The sequence below is a fragment of the Centruroides sculpturatus genome, unplaced genomic scaffold (genome assembly GCF_000671375.1).
Source record: "Centruroides sculpturatus isolate CEXI.00-Female unplaced genomic scaffold, Cexi_2.0 scaffold332, whole genome shotgun sequence".
Classification (NCBI taxonomy): Eukaryota; Metazoa; Arthropoda; class Arachnida; order Scorpiones; family Buthidae; genus Centruroides; species Centruroides sculpturatus.
Window position 1 is genome coordinate 91,317 of NW_019384524.1, and position 23,843 is coordinate 115,159.

The following is a 23,843-nucleotide window of genomic DNA, read 5'->3' on the forward strand; positions in this document are numbered from 1 at the left end:
CTCTTCCTCCATTAGTCTGGGATATTCTCCTGCTGCCAGAGTTTCTTCATAAGATCCCAGAGGATATCAATCCCCTCCTTACCCAAACCTCTCCAAGCCTCAATTGGAATCCAATCAGTGCCTACTGCTTTCCCCACCTTCATTTTCCTAAGAACACTTTCCACTTCTCTGCTAATATCTTGCGCTACTCTTTCATTTGCCTCTCCATTTTCGTATAAAGTTCTGGGGTTTTCTTTATTCAATAAATTCCTAAAATATACTTTTCATCTTTGACACTTTTGTAATCTCGTAATGCCTCTCCTTTATCATCTTTAATCAGTTTAATAGAGATAAAATCTTTTGATGCCTTATCTCTTGCATTGGCAATTCTCATCAACTACCTTTCTCCATCTTTCCTTTCGAAAACTTTATAAGCCTCTTCTAAAGATCTTTGCTTTTGCAATAGCCACTTAAATAATAACTTTATTTCACTATAGTAACCAAATGTATTAATATGAAAATACAGACTTAAACAATGATTCTCTCAATGTACTCTTTGATTGATATATGTTTTGTTACAAGACTAATAACATAGATTTAATTGTAGACCATTTTCAAATTTCAATTTTTTAAGGAAGTTTTTTAAAATGATAAAAGTAACAAAACCAGAGTCTAACTAATAATTAAGTGACCAAACAAGGTTTGAACTAATATAAGCAATAACTAGATGAAATAAATGTACAAAACTAAACCTTTAACAATCATATATTTTTCAAATCAACAAATGTTTGCAGCTAATTTAATTAACTTAAATTTGGAATGTTACAGTTTTTTAAACATACTCAAATAGAAAGTATGTTTGTAAATTTAAATGATTTTATGAATCCACCACTAACATTCTAGAATTTGATAGTTCCTTTTTATGTTTGGAACCCAATTATAGATAATTAAGTTACCTGAAAAAATCATTTGAAAAATATGTAACAGACATTAAAGGTTAGTTTCACAATCCTTCAACAAACGTATCAAGTTACGATATAAAAACTATTCTTATAGTTATCATTGTTTCTTAAGATTGTATGTTTAATTGCAAACAACAATACATGCTGTTTTTCAACAATGACAATTTGATGGATGAATATACAATGATTATATCATAAACTGTTGTTGCGATGCATTTGATTGTTACAATAATTATACACTATGGACGATGTTATTCTTACTCCTTTCACAATTTGATAATCTACTGATAATCTGTACATGTTGTACAATGAATTGATTAGTCATCAATTAACAATAAAAATTCCAATTATTGATTAAGATACACAAAAATAATACTGTACATTAGTAGTGTTTTCGTCCAGTCTGTGAAAGATTTGATTTTGCATTTAAAGAACGAACGACAATGTAAACACCTGACATGTGGCATCATAATTCAAATTTGTTTATTTTCTTCTTCACTTTCTATAATTAGTTTTCAAAAATACAAACAAGCGTACCGTGTTTGTTACTGTGTAGAGAGACGACGCATTCGAAAACTTCGGTTTTCACAGATTTGGCCTTCTCTTGCGGAATGTCACCCTTGGGATAAGATCTTCCCGCCAAACAGCAACTATTAGAAGATAAAACTATTAAAGATAAAGCCATATCTTAAACACAGACACAAAGATTAGTTCTAAGATTTCAGAGAATTAAAAACTACATAAATAAACAGCTACATTAAAGTAACTAAAATATTAATTTTTTTATAAATAAAATTTTTACAACCCATAAAAATTAAAAAACTACAAACTTACACATTTTACAAGGGCCAAATTTACAAAACTTAAGCAACTTGATACATCAAGTTCATCTAACTTCATAAAATCATCCAACTCCATTCACATTACAATTTTTATAGTTGATTACATCAAAATTACTTTGGCATCCAGGCCAGTATTTAAATTGATCAACTTTTTATCATTAACTATTGATACAAGTTCTTTAAATTTTCTTGCATAAAAGATCTTTTCCTTTAAATAATATTTTTATGTTATTTCTATCAATTTTACAATTACTCATTTTATAGCGTTCGATATGCAGAGACTGCACATTTTCCCATAGAACTGCCACTTCATGTTCTTTCAATCTGTCAGTCGGCACATTATAAACTATCGACCGTGTTATAAACTGAAGTCTGTTAAAGCTAATACAAGTTTTTAAGAAATCCAACAGATTTTTTTTATTCCAGAATTAAATAATTCTTCAATTCTAACAATTCAAAAAACTTGTTCTGAAATTCTTGTTCCAATCTGTGTAACAGAGAAATCTGATGATGATAGATAATATCCCAAAAATCATTTAATTCAAAAATAATAAAAAAACAATCTATGAACTCCTTAAAAACGTACTTTAACATAGATGAACTTCAGTTTATAGAGACTGTCACATACAATTTAAAAATGATGATATAATATATTGATATATAGATATTATTATTGTTGTTGTTGTTGTTATTATCATTATATGTGCCAGAACAACAAATACCTTATCGTTGTTTACATTTTAAAAATATTTATTTTTCTTAGCCAAATGAATTTCTTTTGTAATTTTCAAATTATTTTTATTGTCATTTTAATGATACTAACCTAATGTAGACCAGAAGTTTATTTCCGAGAATAATTTGCGCATCCGTCAGTTGTTTTCCACTGGATACGGCCCGACGAAGAATTTCGAGCAGATCCTGTATTTCAAAAAATCTCAACATTTAATATCATTTAAAACATTTAATATGGAGCCAATTCGTGTTTTAGATTAGAAAACAGAAGAAAGGAAAAATCTATAACAAAAAGTTTAAAAATTGGACTGGCTAAAATGTTTTTTCAGTTTTTTTCTGTAAGATGGCTGTAGCAGCACTTTCTTATCTGTAACTTCATTCAAAACAATTTTGTTAGATAATATTGTGACAACTGTCGTATCAGCATGCATTAAGAAAAAAACCTTACCAAAGCTGGTGAATTTCTGTGTAGCTATTTAATATTGAAGAAGGAAGAAAACAAAACATTTTTGGCATATGCTTTATTGTTTCAAGAAAGGAAAAAATGCAACTAAAATGCAAAAACAATTTGTGCAGTGTGTGAGGAGCCGTAACTGATCAAACACGTAAAAACTGGTTTGCAAAGTTTTCTGCCAGAGGTTTCTAGCCAGATGGTGCTCCACGGTCGGGTAGATCAGTTGAAGTTGATACCGATCAAATCGAGACAGTAATTCAGAACAATCAATGATATATTGCATGGGAGATAGCCAACATACTTAAAATATCCAAATCAAGCTCTAAATATCGTTTGCACCAACTTCATTATGTTAATCACTTTGATGTTTAAGTTCCAAGTAAGTGAATAAACCTTCTTGGCTACTTCCATGTGCAATTCTCTACTTAAGCAAAACAAAAATGTTCCGTTTTTAAAACAAATCGTGACGGGCAATGAGAAGTGGATGTCACAATTTGATGGACATCCGCTTTACAATAATGTGGAATGGAAGAGATCGGCAAGCAAGCAAAATAAACCATTACCAATGGCCAGTCTTCGTGCAAAGAAGGTGGTGATGTATATATCGTGGAAAGCCCTCTATTATGCACTTCTTCCGGAAAGCCAAATGATTAATTACGACAAGTAGCACTCCCGATTACAATAACTGAAAGCAGCACTCGGCAAAAAGCATTTCAAATTAGTCCGTAGAAAATACACGATCTTCCATCAAGATAACGTAAGATTGTGCGTTTTTTGACAACCAAGCAAAAACTGTTACGGCTTAGCCAGAAATTCCGATTCGTCCGCCATAGTTGCCAAATGTTGCACCTTTGGATTTTCATTTATTTTACTTTTTGCAAAAATTTCTTAATGAAAAAATTTCAACTCCCCAGAAGCCCATAAAAGGCACCCTAACAGTTCTTTGCTCAAAAAGTTAAAAAGTATTGGAATGAAGAAATTATGAAGTTGCCTGATAAAAATAGCAAAAGGTAGTAGAACAAATGGCTAATACATGGTAAACTAAAGTTACTGGTGAAAATGAAAAATATGTCTTTTATTTTGATTTAAAAACTGACCAAACTTTTTAACCAACCCAATACTATATATTCATCATTATCTATAGATTTTATAATTAATTTACTATAATAAATAACACTCTTCTATAAAAATTTTTAAATATTTTTCTGAAAAAAACTTATGTCACATATTACAATTTTTTCACTAATTTCTAATCTGTGTGTAGATTTTCTGTCAGGGATAGTTTATGAGTAATTGGAATTTTAAGGTTTTCCTAGGTTTATATTAAGTGTACTAATGAAATAACTTAGTCTTACTATATTCCTACTTCATACTATATGTACTCAGCACAAATGTATTTATTCCTACAATATAATAATAAAAATTTATAAATGAGAGATGTGATAATATTCATAAAATAAACAATTATTGTACAAAAAAATTTAAAAAATCTGGCATATAAACAAAATTATTTTATTTTGTGTGACTCTTTCTTGTCTCTAATAATATTCCAACAATAAAGAGTTAATACAGAAGGCATCCACTTTCTTTCATACCACTTCTTCAGTTCTGTAAATCTTATCTGAAGTCCAGAGCTTTTAATCCACCGATGTTACTGCAAAAAGTCAGTGTGTTATCAGTTGCAAAATATGTAACAAAATCTTTTCCTCTACACCAGGGGTATCCAACCTTTTTGTTTCTCTGGGCCGCATTGGAAGAAGTCAAGGAGTTTTGGGCCACAAGTATATATAATATATACTTGTGGCCGAATATACAAGTATATTTAAGGATTAACATGTCTAGATTATAATAATAAGTATTAAAACTTTATCACGAAACAGGATATTTTAAAAAATTACTTTTACAGACACTATCAATTTTTACTTACAAATAGATAAATTCATTTATTTGATAAAACGCAAATATTTGGTTTATTTGAGTCTCTGATTAATAAAAAGCGACGAAACACCATTTTAAAGTGCATTTTTATTCAACTAATATATTTATAAATGATATGTAGCCCCAAAAGTAGCCAAAGCGCCAAATGATATTTTTTTACGTTAAACTAAAAAAGTAGCCACATTTGGCGCAATGTAGCCAAATCTTGCAACGCTGGAAGGAATACTAAATAAAGCTGGAGTTTTGACTCAAAGGATTATAGAGCCAAATTCGGAAAAAGAAGAGAAAGGACAAAAGATAAAGAAGTGAGAAAGGTTGGAAAATTAAGACTCAATATTTGCCTAACAGAAGAACTATTTAACCTTTCTGACAACTTTTTATCTTTTGTCCTTTCTCTCCTTTCACCAAATTTGGGTCTATAATCCTTTGAGTCACAACTCCAGCTTTATTTAGTAATCCTTTCTCATTCACACATCTTCAAGTACATGAAAATATTTCATTTACACTCAAAACTGAAATATAAATAAAGGTTTATGGCTTTGTGAAACGTCTTTTCTGAGTTTATGCCGTTGAAATAAATAAATAATAATAAAATTAAAACATTTGTCGGTTTTGTTTAAACCTTTATTGGGCCGCATTGGAACTTGCCTTGGGCCGCATGCGGCCCGCGGGTTGGACACCCCTGCTCTACACCTTAATTCAGTAATTTTGTACTTGGGTGGAGAAAATTTTATTCCTATAACCCAGCAGTTCAATCTTTATTTTACTTAACCCCAAGACATGAATTGTTTAGATCATCTTGAATTAAAAAGTTTGAATGGATTACTTGTGCCCCAACACAGAGGATTTTTTTTTTCGGAGATGATGGTAATTCCTCATTGTTACTTTTTCACACACTTTCAATTTCATTATGACAGTGACCTCATATCAGACCTCAAATTATTGCTTTGAACAGATATTATATGTATAAAATGACATTATTGTTGGGGATCATTCTCATATGCATACAATATTGTGTCATTGTCCTTATAGTTTACGCAGTTCCCCATTCTGTCAGCCTTGTAAATCTCTAGTTTTTCCAATGCCCTTATGTGATCAGTTTGGAATGATTTCCTCATGAGAACTGCATATATATCTGGGTCCGATGCATATGTTGCCAGTGCTGTGGTGTTCTTACCCTTATCTAATTTGAGGACTGTGAACTAAATATAGCATATCAGAAATTCAAACTTTTGAATTATCTGGTATTCGAATTCCGTGCATTCCAAAGTTTTAACACCATTGAACCTGAAGCAGAACTCTGTGGAGATTCTAAAATGTTTGTTCACTCAAATAGACATCGTAACTTACTGGAAACAAAAACGTTTTGAAAGGGTCAATTACAGGATTCCAGTAATCAAGTAGTGAAAAGTTTACTTAATTAACAATACAAATTTATTAATTTCAAAGCTTTTAAAAAAACAATTACTTACTTCTAAAGGCGTGATATAATCTTCCATTCCTTTATTATATATGTAAAGGATGCCATCGTACAAACCGTGTGCCCAGCACAACTTCATCACCTTTTAATTTGAGTAAAAAACATTTTGTTTTAAAAATATATAGTTTTAAAAAGTAAAATACCGTATAGTTACCTGGTGAATGTCAAAAGAGAGTATATCGAGATGCACGAGGCAGGCCTCCAACGAATTAAACTGTTGTTTATCCGAATAATGATTGACGAATTCTTTCGCAATGGTCGGAGGAAGATACGTTATCACTTCGTCGAGAATGTACGATTCTAGACTCTCTAAGAAAATGCCCCGACAGGCGGGATCGATGCTAAGTCTTTCGAATATTTTTCCAAAGAGAAATTCTCTAAAATTATAGCCATTTTAATATCACATTAATTTAATGGAATTTAATTTGGAACAATATTCAAAGAAACAAATTATAAAACAATGAAAAATTTTCACAAAGACAACACATTGAAAAATTACAATACTAAACATTTATGACAGCAAATATCAATAATAAAACAAGTCGATGACAGAAGAGATACATATTGACAAAATGAGTTTAATAGTGTAAAAATAACAGCAGTAGATTATTATCAAAACATAACATATCTGAGAAGTACTTATGATAATTCATTACAATGCATTATATGTATATATAATAAATCATTAAAGTTCTATTGAATATTTTAGGATATAATAATCAAAAATACAAAATAAAGAAAATTAATCTGCAAAGAAATTTCATAAAATTTTTATTACAGACAAGTGAACCACTTTAATAACATTTCCATATTTCCAGTTACTAACATTTTCATATTTTTAAACATGAAAATGGTTATTTTTCACTGCAATTTCACACATTAACCAATGCATTAGACAAAATTATGAAAATAAGAGAGATCGTGACACAAATCAGAAAAAACCCGGCAATGAACAAGAAATATAAAGTAAAAACAAATCTTTCCACCATTTTGAATGGTCATCTTCAAAAAAGTGGAATGCATTTTGCTGGTTTTTGGTGTTTTGTGTGTATCTTAGTACTTTCGTTCAGTATATTGTGGTGATTGACAAGATTTTGAATCTAACAATAAAATGTGATGAAATACTGAAAACAAAGTAGTCCTTGCCTGCATGACAAAAAGCATTAATATTAGCACAAACAAAATTTTGATACTTTGACTTCAACCAAAAGTAACTCCGATTGACAACGTGTAGACCAAAAAATAACAATAAATGACTAAATATTAAGGACCGGTCAACAAATTGACTGCAATGGATCCACTAACCAGTCCCATAATATTTAATAATGAAGTGTGATTTAACCTTTGCACAATTATTGTATGCCACAAGTCCAAAAAAGTTTGGAAACTATTACTGTAAAGCATTTTTTTGTCTTTATGTATAAAACATGTATACTCTTTCACATTAAATTTTGAAAAAAATTATTATTGGTTATGTACAGAAATGAAGTTTATAATTTGATATCATTCAGTTATATCAGTTATATAAATATAAAATGTTCAATAAAAATTGAATATTTTATAATTCCACCAATTGTCTATTGATGGAACTGTCTGCTCACAGAACAGTCTCCCCTATATCTATTCATGCAAAAATAAATTACCCTTTTAATTATGTTTATTATGTTTCTATATTTATAATTGAAACTGATTTTATATTTTTCAATTTCTTTCTCATATTAAGAATTTTAAATTTAATCATGAAGTAAGAAAACACAGTCACATTTGACATACATAAATAACATATAATGTATTACCTTTGATTTATAGCAATGCAATATTGTACACAGAGGGGAACGTGCATCTGATAATGTTGTATCAACAGTTCTATTTTTCCGTGCTCGGGACATAACTGGGTCATAATTTGATCTGCATAGATGCCGAGAACTTCCAGAATTTTATTTGCCACTTGTTCTTGTCTTTGATGCTTTTTGCCTAGGAGTCCTGAAAATTTGAAAAAATACAATTACATTTATCTGTGGTAGAATCTCAATTATCCAAGCTAATGTGTGATAAACTGTTTTAGATAACTGAAAACTTGAATAAAACATATGGTCGTGACCATTTTGAATTAAAAATTGCAAATAAATAAAAGCTATAAATAGTTTTGTTGCGCTAAGTACCACAAAACTATTTATAGCTGGTTACATAATGACAAAGACTCAATAGACCCTGACATGGCCCCTGGAGTATACAAACTACCGGCTAATCTAGGTCTGGAAAACAAAACAAGCAAGTACATAAAATACACATCCATAAACCTCCCTACAAGACTTAAAGAGCACAGATATGACGTGCATAAAGGAAACTGCCTTAGCTATAATGGCCACTGTACCAGACAATATACCAAACTTTAACTTTTCAGCAGTGGGTTAGTCAGGTATGGTGCTATAGCTATGTAGTAGAGAATAAATGTGGGAAATTTTTTAAATGTTTTCCCACACATTTTTTCTCATTACCATTTCAAAAAAAAAAATTTTGTAAACAGTTATGTTAGTAAAGAAAAGTCTTTTTTTTTTACTGTTATGTAATTCTTTTTTATGTGAATTTTTTTTTTGCGGTAGTTTTTGGCGATATCTGTAAAACTCTTTTTCAGATATAGCTGTCGTTTACCAGGGCCACATGATCGCCCTTGACAGATATTTGTCGGTCACTGCTGAATGGTTAACAAAGCTAAGCTTTTAAAAACAATAGGGGATCAACAAGAAGGTAAAACTCTTGAAAAAATATGCATATATAAGCACAATGTTAAGAATACATGCATAAATAACAAAGATGCTGCTTGTTTATCAGCAGATTGGAAGTACCTTCTCAATAAAGGAACAGTGATACCAAAGACTAAAACAATTATCTCATCTATGCATTTATTTACATTATTTTTATTTTATTTTATTTATTTAGTTACTTTATTTTATTCTATATATTTAAGGCAGTGTTGCATACATGTACTTGTATTCTTAATTTACCTGTTTTTATGTATTTAAATTATTCTTGTTTAGAACGTAATTTTTTAAACTTTAAAGAATATGATTTAAAAAACAATCAATCCCAACGATGGCTACAAAGATAACTGAAAAAGATAAGTTGTTTATCTAAGTATTTACAATAATCCAGTTTATGATCAATATATAAGCCGCTCACTTGCCAAATCAATTAACTCCACAAAACAAAAAGTATAAAAATTGATAATATAAATTAGTTTTTAAAAGTCCCTTTAAACTTTAAATTTAAATAAACATTGTAGAATAACAATTTTTATAGAAACAATTTTTATATATCATTGCATTAAAGCTATGCTTTAATATAACAATATATGAAATTAGTTATGCAAAAAATGCAAAAATAACAACGATTATATTAAGGATTTACAAACGGAGTTAATCGATTTGGCCTATGAATGACTCATATAACATAGTAGTTGATACTTGAAAAACTATTTACGTATTCTCTTCTGCCCCAGCAACCAGATATCTTTAACATAATAATAACCATAGTCCCTTATATCTGTGATGAACAGAACTTTGAATTAACAATAATCTACATTTAAATTCAGTGTTTTGTTTTCATTTTGATATGCCAGAGAAGAAATAACCAATATATAGGATAATCATATACAGTATACAGTGAGCACATCTTTTTTTTCTAAGAAGCCAATAAAAGTAATAAATGTTATCATCATTGCATCTTCTCTCTTATTGACTGATTTTTCCAGAGCCATTGCTTTTTTTTTCATGGTGTCACTTGTCTGTAGCTGCTTTACTTGTTCTAATATGACATGTGCCACACAGACCACACACTTTTTCAGTGCATTTCCCTTAGACAATGCTATCTGCAATTTACCTGTTTCTTCCATCAGTAAAGCCTGTTCTGTGTCCTTATCAGCTTCATGTTTTTTTTTTCTTTTTCTTCAATATGGTTTCCATATTATCAATTTTTGTCTTTTGTTCTATCATTTTCTTATGTTGTTCCTCCATCTTCTTTAATTCGTTTTTATCTTCTTTTGTATTTTCTCTATTTTAGTTCTCTCTTCTTCTTGTAAATGTTTACAGTAGGCTTTGTGAGCATTTTGACCCACTGTAATGAGTTTTCTTGAAATAGGAATGTTAAATGGCTGGTCATCATAAATCTTTATGGCATCTTTAACAATCATCATAATATCCAACATGTTTTCTGCACATATGTTTCATCCTCTGTTAACACCCTCTTGGACATTGAGAACCCTTGATTGATCAGCATTGCCCTGGGAAAGACTTAATAAGGCTCTAACGACCTTAGTGATAAATTCACATTTTGCAATTCCTGTACTTTGCTTCAATTTGAAAAAATATCTCCAGTAGTGATTTAAACAACAATTCTTGTCTTCTGGCAAGTCATTTTCATGTTGAAGTTCCCACTCATCCAGAAACTGGCCTCAGCAACATGAACCAGTTTAACAATTTCAGCCTTTAGTATGACCAATATCCTAATGCAAATGCAATATGAAAAGATGTGGTTAGTCCCATCAGCAAATAACGCTATATCAAGAATCTCAGTTTTCTAGATGCCAGGGCTTTGGAGTTTAAAAATCTATCAATTCCCAGCTTCACAGTCAAGCCCAATGCAAAACACAACAAGTTCCATTTAAAAGTTTTTGAGTTATAGTAAAAATATTATACTGCATTATTGTGACAGTCTGTTTATTTTTCTTAAATTGAATCCTAGCTATGGCTTATAAGAGAAATGAGAGAGTCAGTGGCAATGTCAAATATAATTTACATTTAATATTTAAGTTTCTGGTAGTCCAAAGTATACTTTAGACACATGGAAGGTTTATAATTACTGGGTTAGAGATATGTTGATGAATTATTATAATACTAGCAGAAGAGCCAGACATTGCTTGGGAAAAAAATAACAGCAGCAAAAGTTAAGATTGTTAGTTTATTTCGTGCTTTTAAATTTTCTACTGTATTATATTATAGTATTTGATTTATATTTACAAAGGTTATCTTACGTAAGAGTTTATCACACTGAGTGCCCAATCTAACACATTTAAAAAAATTTTTTAAATGTGTACAGTAAAGGAGTAAAGAATTTTTAAAATGTGTTAGATAGGTCACTCAGTGTGATAAACTCTTACATCACTATAAGGTTTAATTATTTCCGCTCGATCCCAATGGACTCGAATGTCGTGTTGTGTTGCGTAAACCGATAGCAGGGTGTTATCAAGTTTCTTATTAATCATATATTTATGCTCTTTGATATGCTGCTGCAAGTTGCGCAATGTTGCACCCATGTAGACAAGATCTGAATTAAAACTCTGATCGTGTAATGGTATAGAAATTCTATACCATTACACAATCAATTAAATAATTAAACCTACGACAAATTTACATACAATGAAATATCTGGAAAAATTAGAGATCTTTAAGGCACACAGGAAAACTACTTGCATCAACCACAGGGAAGCGGACTCTTTACCTACCGCATGGCGATCCTTTTACAAGAATTAATGACTTTATTTTTGTAAAGGGACATTTTTTCGGCTTAATTTATATTTTTCGTTTATTTTATCAGCACAGCTACTTTTCTGTTATTTATATTTTAATTTCGTATTTACGTTCTTTTTTGTGTTCGATTTATTCTATGTTATGGTAACTGAAGAAGATCATTAAGAAACAATCGAAAACGTTTTTATCTTATTAATTTTTATTAGCTGGATTATTAAAGGTGTGTTTTATTCGTAGTATATTTATCCAGTTGGTTTGTTATATAAGTGTACTTGCTAATTTTTTCAGTGCATATGTTTTGTACATTGTGTGTGTTTGGAACAGATATGTCTGTAATGTATGAGATTTTATTGTGTTTGTCAATGAGTGTGATGTCTGGTCTGTTGTGGTAAATTATTTTATCTGTGATTACAGCTCTGTCATAGTACATTTTGTGTTTTTGTTGTTTTCCAATACTGTCTATGGAATGTTATTTGTAGTATTATTTGTGGATGTCTAATAATTTGTGTTTGTTTGCAAGCTCTTGGTGTATTATATTTGCTACTTGATTCTGTCTATGTAAATAATCTGTCTGTGCCAAGAGCTTGCAACCAGAAGTGATGTGTTGTATAGTTTCTGGAATAATGTGACATTTTCTGCATGCGTCATTTGTGAGTGTTGTATCTTATTATTATTATTACTGTATTTTTATTAACCCATCTCAATTATATATATACAGTATATAGATTTGATGACAGTTGTTTTGGCAAAATGATTAATTTAATCTGGCAAGGCTTTGGAACAAAGAATGCCAGAAATTCAGTGATATATCTATAATCACATTTAATTTCCAAATAATATTTTGGAATATACTCAAGATGGCATTCAAAATATTTAGTCATCATCTTACTTAAAACAGTAAATATCTAATGTTAAATTATGAGAATTACTTTAAATCTATTTTAATATTTTAAATTTGATTAACAATTTAATACCTGCCACTGCTTTTGCTCTCTCCTCATAAAAAGATAAAGCCAGTGCCAAAGCTTCAGCGTAGAGTTTTTGCTTCAGCAAAACATCAATTCTCTAGATTTGAGAAAAAATTATTATTAATTTTAAAATTATTTACCAAGTATTTTCTTAACAATTGCATTTTTATATCTGAAAGCTTAAATAATAATGCCAATTATAATGATATAAAACTTTAAACAAGGAAAACGATTAAATATATGTTAAAATTGATACAGACTAAAGCTGCTATATATATAATATGAAAATGTGTGTGAGCATGTGTGTTGCATGTCTGAGTGTGTGTACAAGGATAAGTTCAAATGAATCAGATTTTTTCCCTGTCAAAAATATAACAACAACAAATTCTGGAACAATATCACTGTAAAGAATGGTTATTGATACATTTGTCCCAAAAGATCAAATTATCTTTTGTTTCTAATTAGAAACCATATGTATACACCTTACAAAAGATATGTAATGATAGTTTATAGTGAAAATATGTGTAATAAAAATTTTATTTCATCAATATACTTAAGCTTTTGTAAAAGAGTAAGATAGTCTCTGAAGAAATCCAATGGTTTTTTCTATCATCAATCCAAGGATGTTAAACGAGAAGAGTAGAAAATGACAGTAGTATACCTAACATCTGCTTGTTAAAAAAATTATAAAAGGAATATTATATACAAAAAATTATGAGAACATTAGACAGCAGAATTAAAGACTATAAAATAACTGTGAAAAGACAATCAGAAATTACACTGTTAGGAGTGGTATCCTCACAGAAAAACTAATATAATCTGGTAAAAGAACTCAATATTACAGGAGCTAAATGTCAGCAAGAACATGAAATGTGTTGAGAGTGATATCATATGGTATATCTAAAGCTGTTTGGCATATTCTGTACTGTTGTCATTCAACTTTTCTAATTTAGCTCATTCCAATTTCATTTCAATCTCTCTCTGTAATACCCGATTCACACTGATTATTTCAATCAAGATTGTGGTCACGGTTGGCGACTGAGCCGAGGTGCGACCTCTCTCAACCGTTTCAATCTCGACTGAAATGAGGTTCAATCACGATCGACTCAAGAGAGTTCTTGAAACTAGATCCAGCCATAACAGAGTTCCCACAATCCCACACACGCGAGAAAATACAAGATGGCTGCAGAACACATGTCAGGCTACGAACATAAAAATAAAGATATTTAGAGAGACAATGACTTATTAGATATATGGCAAGAAAAAGTATTTATTTCTAACCAAAACTTCCATTTTGTTTGTTGGTGTTCATGAGTTACCGCATAGTTATGTAAATTTTATCACTGCGTGTAATAGCCATGTTCTTCTCAAGAGACTGCCTGTATGAACAGTTTGATGTTCGACTGGCGACAGTTACAATCAAGGTTGTGGGTAAATCAAGATCAAAGTGAGTCGTGGATTGTGTGTGAATGTAGAATAAGGATATTTTCTAATGATGTAATTTCTAATCCTTTTTTTTTACATTATTTTTATGTTCTTTAACACTAAGATCTGGATAGTAAGATTAACAACAAAATAAATTATGGCAAGCTAAGTAAATAGGAGAGAATATTTAAATAATAAAAATTTAAAACCTGATTAATGAATTTTTGAAAGATATAAACTTCAAAGTTTAAAAATCTTATCTATAAGTTTGAAAATCTTTATCCTTGAAAATGCATTGTAAAATTCAAAATCACTAAAGTCTGTCTATGGAAAGAGTCAACTTAAGAGTAACATCGCTTCAGTTAAACGAATCAGCACATTTCCTAATGAAGTCAGCACTTTGTTTATCAGGCAATACTGTATATGAAATTTTATTCTCTTTCACTAGATGATTGAATGATTTTTTCCATTAACTGTGTTTATTTTTTATAGCCTGAATTAACTGTAAAGAATCATGCACTTAACAACTATTACATGTTCTATATTTATTTATATAGCAATATAAAATAACTGTTTTATTGTAAGTTTAGATATAAGTTTGACTTGGCTGCTCTTTACCAATATTTTTTCATCCTGAAAAGGACCTTTTAGTTTTTATGATATCAATCTGACAATGAAATGGAATCTTCATCTTCACTTCAGAAGGTTGCTTGGTGATGTATTAATTACAAGTTGTTCCACAACACTGTCCAGTCAACCAGCAGATTCCCTATATCCCAGTCAACCAGCAGATTCAATAACTTCTATGTGATGAACTGTTGCTATCCAAATTTTTTTTAGCTATTGATTCAAAAGCATTGTCCATCAACATTTTACATCTGCCAATTTGCATATGTCATTACGTTGAGTGACATATGCTTTTAATTGAGTCCATGTTAATTTAATGAGATTAAATTTGCAATGATAGGGAGACAAGGGAATAACTATTATCTCTGGATCCAGTCTCTTCATCAATCTCATAGCATGTCCTGGAATTCTTATGCATCTTAATTATTTTATAAAGCACAGATCTGTACAGGCAATAAAATTCTATATCAAATTAGTCAGTCTATCATTTCTCGTTTTTGACTATTGCTGGATGGAGTTGTCCAACATTAATCAAAAACATGCAATGACGCATGTCACAGTTGTCAACTGGAATGACCTCCAATTGACAACTACAATATAGAGCAAGGGTTTCTCAACGGGGGCAATATTGCCCCCATGTGGTCGTTTTTCCATGTTGAGGGGGCAATTTGTAACAATTTATATTTTGAGGAGGCAAAAACAATTTTCTGGGCGATGTAGTAAAACATTATATTAAGAATAATTAGATATTTTATTCGTTATATCGTACAATAATTAAACAAATAACATTATACTAGTCACTAGTCTACTCAATGCAGTACAAATTTGGCATTAGCCTTGGCCCTCGGCATCTAAATTTTGAAGTGAAGGGGACGATACTACATAACGGTTTTATTGAAGGGGGGACGACGATTCCTTAGAGGTTGAGAAACATTGATATAGAGCATTGTCCATGATTTTTCTGGGATGTTGGGAATAAGTTGATTCTTAAAAACAATTTCAGAAAAACATCTACATCTATTTCTGTGGTAATCTGGGTCACTGCCTTTGGAAACAAAAACAAGCTGAGTGTTAAGAATAAAACCATTTTCATTTCCAGCATAAAGAATTATCAATCATCTGCCTTTTCCAATCAGGACTTTCAAATTAGTTGCACTGTCTTGGCAGGATTGATACAGTTTGATGCTCATTTACCCACATTTAGTCACCTAAATATATACAGGACTGGCTTTAATCCACAGTTTGAACTGTTTGCAATGAATTAATTCTGGATGTGATTATATTATTTCTTTCCATAAGTGCTTTACACTGATTAACTTTAAAACCACCATACTCAACCTTTTCTTCTCTGGGGCTACATACACATGATAGCTATTACACGCAGGCCGCAACATAACAATTATAATAAAAAACTTACTTAATTTCTCACTTACCCTAGAAATTTATTGCAAACATTTTTTAACAATTTCATTTAAATCTTTTTTTATGCTCTTTCCACCCTGTAGGCACTAAGAGGTGATGAATCAGTAAGCCAGTTTCTATATATGCTCTTTGAATATTTCATTTTTGAGTATGACATTTCACATAGATAAGTTGATGCGAACAACATATGTAAAATTTAAGCACATTTTTTTTAGTCTTATATTGATCGGGCCCTACTTTCCAGAAGTCAATGTTANATTTTTTAACAATTTCATTTAAATCTTTTTTTATACTCTTTCCACCCTGTAGGCACTAAGAGGGCCTTTTATAGCAGGCCCATTATGGGTTCGGCCAAGCCCACAATGGTGCAACCGGTGGTGAGGGACAGGGCCTGACATATCCCCGAAAAATTCCTGGGGATTCCGCCCCAACCAGATTCGATCCCGGGTCCCCCAGAGCGGTAGGCTGCCACCTTGACTGCTCGGCCATCTGGCTGTCAATTCATTTAAATCAAGCTTGTAACTGCTGCATGCTACTTGTAAAACGACATCCAGGCATGAATCAGTAAGCCAGTTTCTATATATGCTCTTTGAATATTTCATTTTTGAGTATGACATTTCACATAGATAAGTTGATGCGAACAACATATGTAAAATTTAAGCACATTTTTTTTTAGTCTTATATTGATCGGGCCCTACTTTCCAGAAGTCAATGTTATTATTTTCTGCTTTCTTTCACATCCGGGCCACTCACAAAAGCTCAGCGGGCCACAGGTTGAGTATGGTGACTTTAAAATAACAATATCTCAGTTCCTCACAATCTTCAATGCATTTCTGAGATCTGCAGATTGAGGAGGTTAATTTTTACAAAATAATACATTTAGATAAATAATTATTGAAAAAAGGGTTGTAACATTAGTCATTTGAAAGAGGGAGGAAACAAACTTCCTTTCACATAACCCTTATCTTGAAAGTTAGACAACCATATGCATGTTTACCCCCTTTATTACTCCCCAAACATCCTGTTGACAACAGAAAAGCTCATATTTTGATTGGTTGAGTAACACTTAATATATCAAAGCACATCCTGAGATTGAGGAGATCTCTACCAGATCCACATAGAGAAGGGTCTACCATGGTCCTCCACATAGAAGACAGGGAGTGCATGGAAAAGTCCTCGAATAGATATTTCAATTGGTGAGAAAATACCTAGAAGATATTCAGAAGACCTACAATTCTTCTCTGAACTCCAGAACAAGTTCTACAATTAAGAGAATACAGTTTAATATCCATGTAAACTCTCTGTCTTGCACATAGACTAAATTAGAAGTATTTTAATTCCTCAGCATATTGTATTATTGTTTTACTTTGTTCATTTAACTTTTAATTAATTAATTAAACATTGTTGTTTTTATAATGGTCTAGTTAATTAGTTTCCACTCATAGAGAAGTAGATCCTCTTATGATTTATCCGGAGGTCATCATTCGGATGTCACATGTATCTATATATAGCAGTTTACGCGTGGTAGGGGGCAAAATCCAACCCTATCTGGTGCCAGGAATCTTGACATAGGAGACGGTGATTATATGATCGTCTAGTCTCCGCACATATATCACTCAATACAAGCCATCCTTTGACGCTGCAGGCCAATCTAACTCACAGATCGAGTGTCGATTAAGTGACAGAGTTCAATTTAAGGGAGCTCTAAGTCCCCGGCTTCTTACACATTTGACCTAATACAAAGATGGCCTAATGTATTAGGTCGAAAACATTAGTGTTTTGATTAAACATATCTCAGCAAGAAAGGTATATTGATGGATTATTCAACACATTCATTAAAACCTATCTTTTCTTTTAAATCAATGTGTGTAGACAACATAGAGTTGAAATTTTGCCTGCATTATACAAACTATAAATATGCCATCGAATAACCAATAAATCAAAATTGCCTAAGTGTTTGTCCTTGTAAATAATATCAACAAAACCGTCTAAATATACCAGCAAATATAATTTAATATAAATATGATACAACAAGCTCTTTCAATCCTAATAGGAACTGCTTCAGGTCAAAATGTTTGATAGAATTAGAATGCTAAAAGAATAACTTAAAATTTTTAAAATTGTTAAAATGATTAAAGATTAAAACAAGTATAAAAATCACATCTGTGTGTCAACATTACTTGTTCTAATATTTAACCATTCTTTTAGCATTCTAATTCTATTGAACATTTTGGCTTGAAGCAGATCCTATTAGGATCGAAAGAGCTTGTCATAGCATATTTATATTAAAGTATATTTGCTGGTATATTTTTGAAGGTTCTGTTAGTGTTATTTACTAATATATAACCAGCTTGGGAAGATTTAGAATATTTGTCCTTGGCCTCTTTTTTCAAGGTACAGTCAAATCTCGGGTTTCAAAGGCCTTTCTTTTTTAACAATTCAATTTAAAAATAAAATTTTGAACTCTTTTTTTGCACTAGTTGCTGTACGATAACTTGGTTGCCAAGTTATTGTACAGCAACTACACACAGCCACAGCCACAGTTTGGCACACAGCCACAGATAGTCAACTTCTTATACTTTCTATGTTAAAAAAAAAGTTGACAACCCAACCAATCAATGACGGGACTACCGATTTGGAAGTTAGTAGCACCAAGATCACCTTGAGTCACAATATGAATTGTCAATGATGTTGCTATTTAAATTACATTTCAATGCACATGCAGAAAAGATGATTTTTGTTTTTTGGTAAGTGCTGCAGTTTAATTTAAATCAAATTAATTAATAAAAACTGCATTAATTGGCATTCACATGATATAAACAGCGTTCAAGAATTTGTGTTTAAATATGTTTAAGTTAAATTAAATGACAAAACTTTATTAATATAATATTATATATTACAACACTAATATTTAATAATTATTAATAGTAGATAGCCAGTTAATTAAATTTAAAAATAATAAATAATTTAAACTGGCCTTTACACTAAAACTAAAATTTAAAAATAAAATAAATAAATAAATTAAATTAATTTCAATCAAATCAATTGAAACGTAATATTTCAGAAAGCATGGATAAAGTACTTGTTGTCCATCTTGATTCATTTGGTTATATTTCATGCAGGCATAACAGTCTCTATTTATAGCACTTCTTTGTAAAGTGTTAGTTTCAGTTTCAGTTGGTGGAGACAGAACTATTTGCATTTAATATATATATAATACTGTACTTTTTTTATAACTCTTTCTGCCCTGTTGGCACTAAGAGGGCCTCCATTAGAAATCCCATTATGGGTTCGGCCAGGCCCACAATGGGACGGCCAATATCCAGTGGTCCATCTGGATATGTTGAGCCCCATCCCACAAATAAGGGATGGAGCTCAACATATCCAGATGGACCACTCCCAAAAAATTCCTGAGGATTTTTCAACCTGTCTGGATTTGATTACGAATCCCCAGAGTGGTAGGATACCACCTTAACCGCTCAGCCATCCGGCCATAATATAATACTGTACTATATTATCTACACTCACTGCCTAAAGTTAAGCACGGAGCAGAGAATGTTCATGTCCAGAAAGCAATCTGCATTTGAGAGGCTGCAATTCACTGCAGAGGTAGGTGGAAGTATGCAAATATGTTAAGTTACTATCAGTCGTGGTTACGTGTCACTAAATATGCAAAACAGGCAGTCATATAAGAAGCCAGCCTTCTGAAGGGTGAGAGGAGTTGTATGTAAGTGGAAAGAAAAAGTGTGGAGAACTTTCATACAATTAGTGTGCATGACTGACATGTTTCTATGACTTCCAGAAGACGAATGACAGACAGTGAGTGCTGGCGGTGTGTGGGACGCCTTGAAGCAGGACAATCAATCACAGATGTTGCTCTTTTCTCAGTGTTCATCATTCCATCATTTCACAGTTATGGAAACAATTCCAAACAAGCCATACAGTTGTCCGAAGACCTGTGGCCAGTAGCCCAAGAGTTACGACCCTGCAGAAGATCGCTATATTGCTGTTGTAGCCAAGCGGAATCAAAGAGCAACCTCTACACGTGTAACATCAATGGTTGCAGCAGCCATTGGTAAAATGATATCTGCTACTACTGTGCGCCGAAGGCTACACATAAACTGACTGTACGTCCAGGTACCATGAGTTTGTGTTCCACTATCCGTCCAATCCAGAGGCACACGATTAAAATGGTGTAGTCAACATGTAAATTGGACTGTGTCTGATTGGGGCAACGTTATGATTACAGATGAGTCACAATTTTCCCTGGAGCCAGATGACAAATGTGTAAGAGTATGGAGAGAAAAAGGCACATGCAATCGACCCCAGAACATCATCAAGCATCATGCATTCTGAGGTGGAAGCATTATGGTGTGTGCAGGCATTTTGCTAGGATATCGCACCAACCTGCACATCTATCAAGGGTGTTCTACAACAACTGTCTGGTATCAGGATGAAGTCCTCGAACCCATTGTGAAATTGTATGCTGCAGTAGTTAGTCCTGCTTTTGTTTTAATGGATGATAACGCACAACCCCATAGCGCTGCCCTCATCGACGACTACCTCAAGAGTGAGGGAATAGCACGTATGGATTGGCAGGCGTATTCGCCAGACCTCAATCCCATTGAGAATCTTTGAGATGCCCTCGGCCGTGCTGTGTGTGCACAATTTCCCACCCCTGCCACTCTCACAGAGTTGCAAACTGCTCCACAGGAGAAATGGCACTTATTTGAATCTGGAGTGGTTGATCACCTCATGGAAAGCATGGTTCATGCTGTAAACTTTGTGTAAGGATAAGGGGTGACCATTTACCCTATTAATATCAGTTTTGTTTGTTTGTTTTGGATTTAAACATCATTTTGTTAATGATTCCAATATGATTTCATCTTATACTTTATGAAAATTCAATATTGTTTTCATTTTTCTATGTAATTCTTTGTGTTGTTTCATGCATAAACACATTTGCTACTGTCCTGCTACATTTCGTGTCAATCACAGCTGTATTTATCAATTTTTTCGCAGTTTATTGCTCCGTGCTTAACTTTTGGCAGTGAGTGTATATTATACTGCCCTTATAGGCATTTTTATGCATGAAATAAAGCTAAAATGTAAAAAAATGTTTTGTTTTGGAGGTCAGAAATAAATTAATCCATTTCTTATGGGAAAATTTGTTTCACTTTGAAAACAAATTTTATGAATGAATTAAGTTTGAAACCCAAGGTTTAACTGTATATAAAAAGGCTTTGCTTCTTTAAGAATAGCAATTACGGTCAAACAACTGACAATGGTAGCTGTGACCGTCCACTGCCTTACCTGATTTACTGGCAGTTCTCCTCTCTTTTTAGCAAAATATTGCTGCACATTATAAATCATTATGCCTCTTGGGCCTGACTTAGTAGCAAACTTCATTTTCCAATGCCAGAACACAAAGCTTCCATATACTGTTTATAATGGCAGTAACATATATAACAAATGAGGAAGAAACTTGCTACAACTAAGCAATCAATGGCTGATGCTCATTGGTTAATACCCAAGTTAATTCTTTCCATAGACAAAGTAGTGTTAATGAATGGATATTTATTTTTTAAAATGTCTATAAAGTGAAGTTTTAATTATTTTGTAAGAGTTATTTAGATTTCTTGTTTTAATTTACTTTATGATATTTTCTACAAAAAACAACCAAATACCTCATTCCATGTCCTCAGTGTCAAAACATGAACAGATTTCAATCCCAATAATAATATTTGAGAACCAAAGGCAGCTAATGAGTGATAACAAGCCCTTTCACCAGCTACAGTCTACATTAAGAAAAAGAAAAAAAGATATATTTATGTATTTATTAATTATTTTTCTTAATATGTATCAAAATTCTGTTAAAAAACACCCAAGATCTTTTATAATGAAAAACATCTACTCTATACATACAGTATAATAAAATACTTACCTTAAATTTGTCACAATTACTTTTCCATCAAAATAAAAAAGTACCAGTAATACCAAACAATCTGTCTGATTGTATCAGAGTATATTATGGCTACATTTAATAATTAAACATTAAACAATTTTCATAGAGGTAGGCAATTAAGTCACCATCTCATGATAAATTTAATAATTATAAAGAAATTAATATTTAGTATTTAATTTAGATAGTTCTGGAAGAAAAGAATAGGCCTGTATATGTAGTCATAATGTAGTCCAATTTGATAAAAAAAATCTAATTAATCAAGAATTGATCAGATATTTATATTTGTGTGTATTTGTTTGTTTTCGTGTGTGTACAGGTATCTCTCACATAACACAGTAGTTATGTTCCAAAAAAGTGCCATGTTATTCAAATCTGTGCTATACAAAACAGAGAACTAATGCAAAGCACAGGGTTACATTCCAGAAGTTAGCAAAAGTATACTATTCTTTTCTGTCACTAAGAGAATTATATTTATTAAAGCACTCGATAATTTATTTCCAATCAAAAATTAATTAACAATCACAATTACAAGCAATTTATTACATGTTAATATTCATTTTAGTTATACCAGGGCATTTTCTTTTACAAAGTATCGTCGTCATCTAGGCTTTTTTGTCGATCTCGATCAGAAGTATTAGCAATGTTTTCATGTTTTTTATTTTTACATAAAAATTTTTTATGGATGATGAAATAAAAATATGTTATTAATCAAAAATTTGTTCTAGTGAGTGAAGTTTGTTCTATCGAGTACCAAACAACTTTTTTCCAGAACTTGTGTTTGAATATTGAATTGTTTGAGTACCAAGATAACACCATAATTTTTTTTGTCACTTTACGAATGATTGCTTACCTACAGTTAAAAAAAAAAGTTAAACATTTTTAAGTAAGTGTTGTTAAAATAAACTTTACTAAATGAAAAGATTACAGTCGACCCCCCTATAATTACGATCCCTATAATTACGATTCCTATAAAACTACGAAAAAATTGTGACTGGTATCCGTAAAAAACAGTAAAAACCCCCTATAATTACCTCAAACGTCATCGGGCAGCCGAACTACTTTCCCGCCGTCCGTAGCACCAACTACGGAGAGATTTCTATAGTCTGGACAGTATTATATAAATTATATATAAATTAGGTACTGTACATATAATTATATATTAACTTATTGTAACTTTGTTATAATTAAATATATAATTTCCACCGTCTAGCGTGGCGCCACGCTACGGAGATTTTTACGCTAACTATCGTCTGTAGAGTATGTAAATTAGGTACCGTAAGTCTAATACAGTACTGTAATTTTATACATTTCTTGTGAAATAAACATTTCTTATTCAACGGCGATTAAAATTATTTATATTAATGATGTCTCCGAAGTTCTACGAAGTTTTCACAGAAAAATAAGTTGTTAGAAATCGGCCGCTCTTTGCTGAGCTGTTCCGCGACGAAAACAATGTTGAGCAATGGCAATGTCGAATGGTGACACTCGGTAAGTAATCCTACAATTTTTTGTTTATAGCGTAGT

At 31.6% G+C, this 23,843-nt stretch overlaps 1 protein-coding gene across 2 annotated transcripts in view; it reads right to left on the reverse strand.

Moving 5' to 3' along the window:
* The window catches only part of LOC111622823 (vacuolar protein sorting-associated protein 8 homolog), a 77,377-nt gene that overhangs the window by 34,967 nt on the left and 18,567 nt on the right, over window positions 1-23,843 (reverse strand). For both annotated transcript variants that reach the window (XM_023365247.1, XM_023365246.1), the window contains exons 5-11: window positions 22,042-22,152; window positions 12,887-12,977; window positions 8,184-8,370; window positions 6,542-6,764; window positions 6,380-6,469; window positions 2,607-2,701; window positions 1,479-1,591 (exon numbers count right to left, since the gene is read on the reverse strand). In XM_023365247.1, coding sequence (XP_023221015.1) covers window positions 1,479-1,591; window positions 2,607-2,701; window positions 6,380-6,469; window positions 6,542-6,764; window positions 8,184-8,370; window positions 12,887-12,977; window positions 22,042-22,152 — 910 coding nt within the window. The remainder of the gene's footprint in view (window positions 1-1,478; window positions 1,592-2,606; window positions 2,702-6,379; window positions 6,470-6,541; window positions 6,765-8,183; window positions 8,371-12,886; window positions 12,978-22,041; window positions 22,153-23,843) is intronic.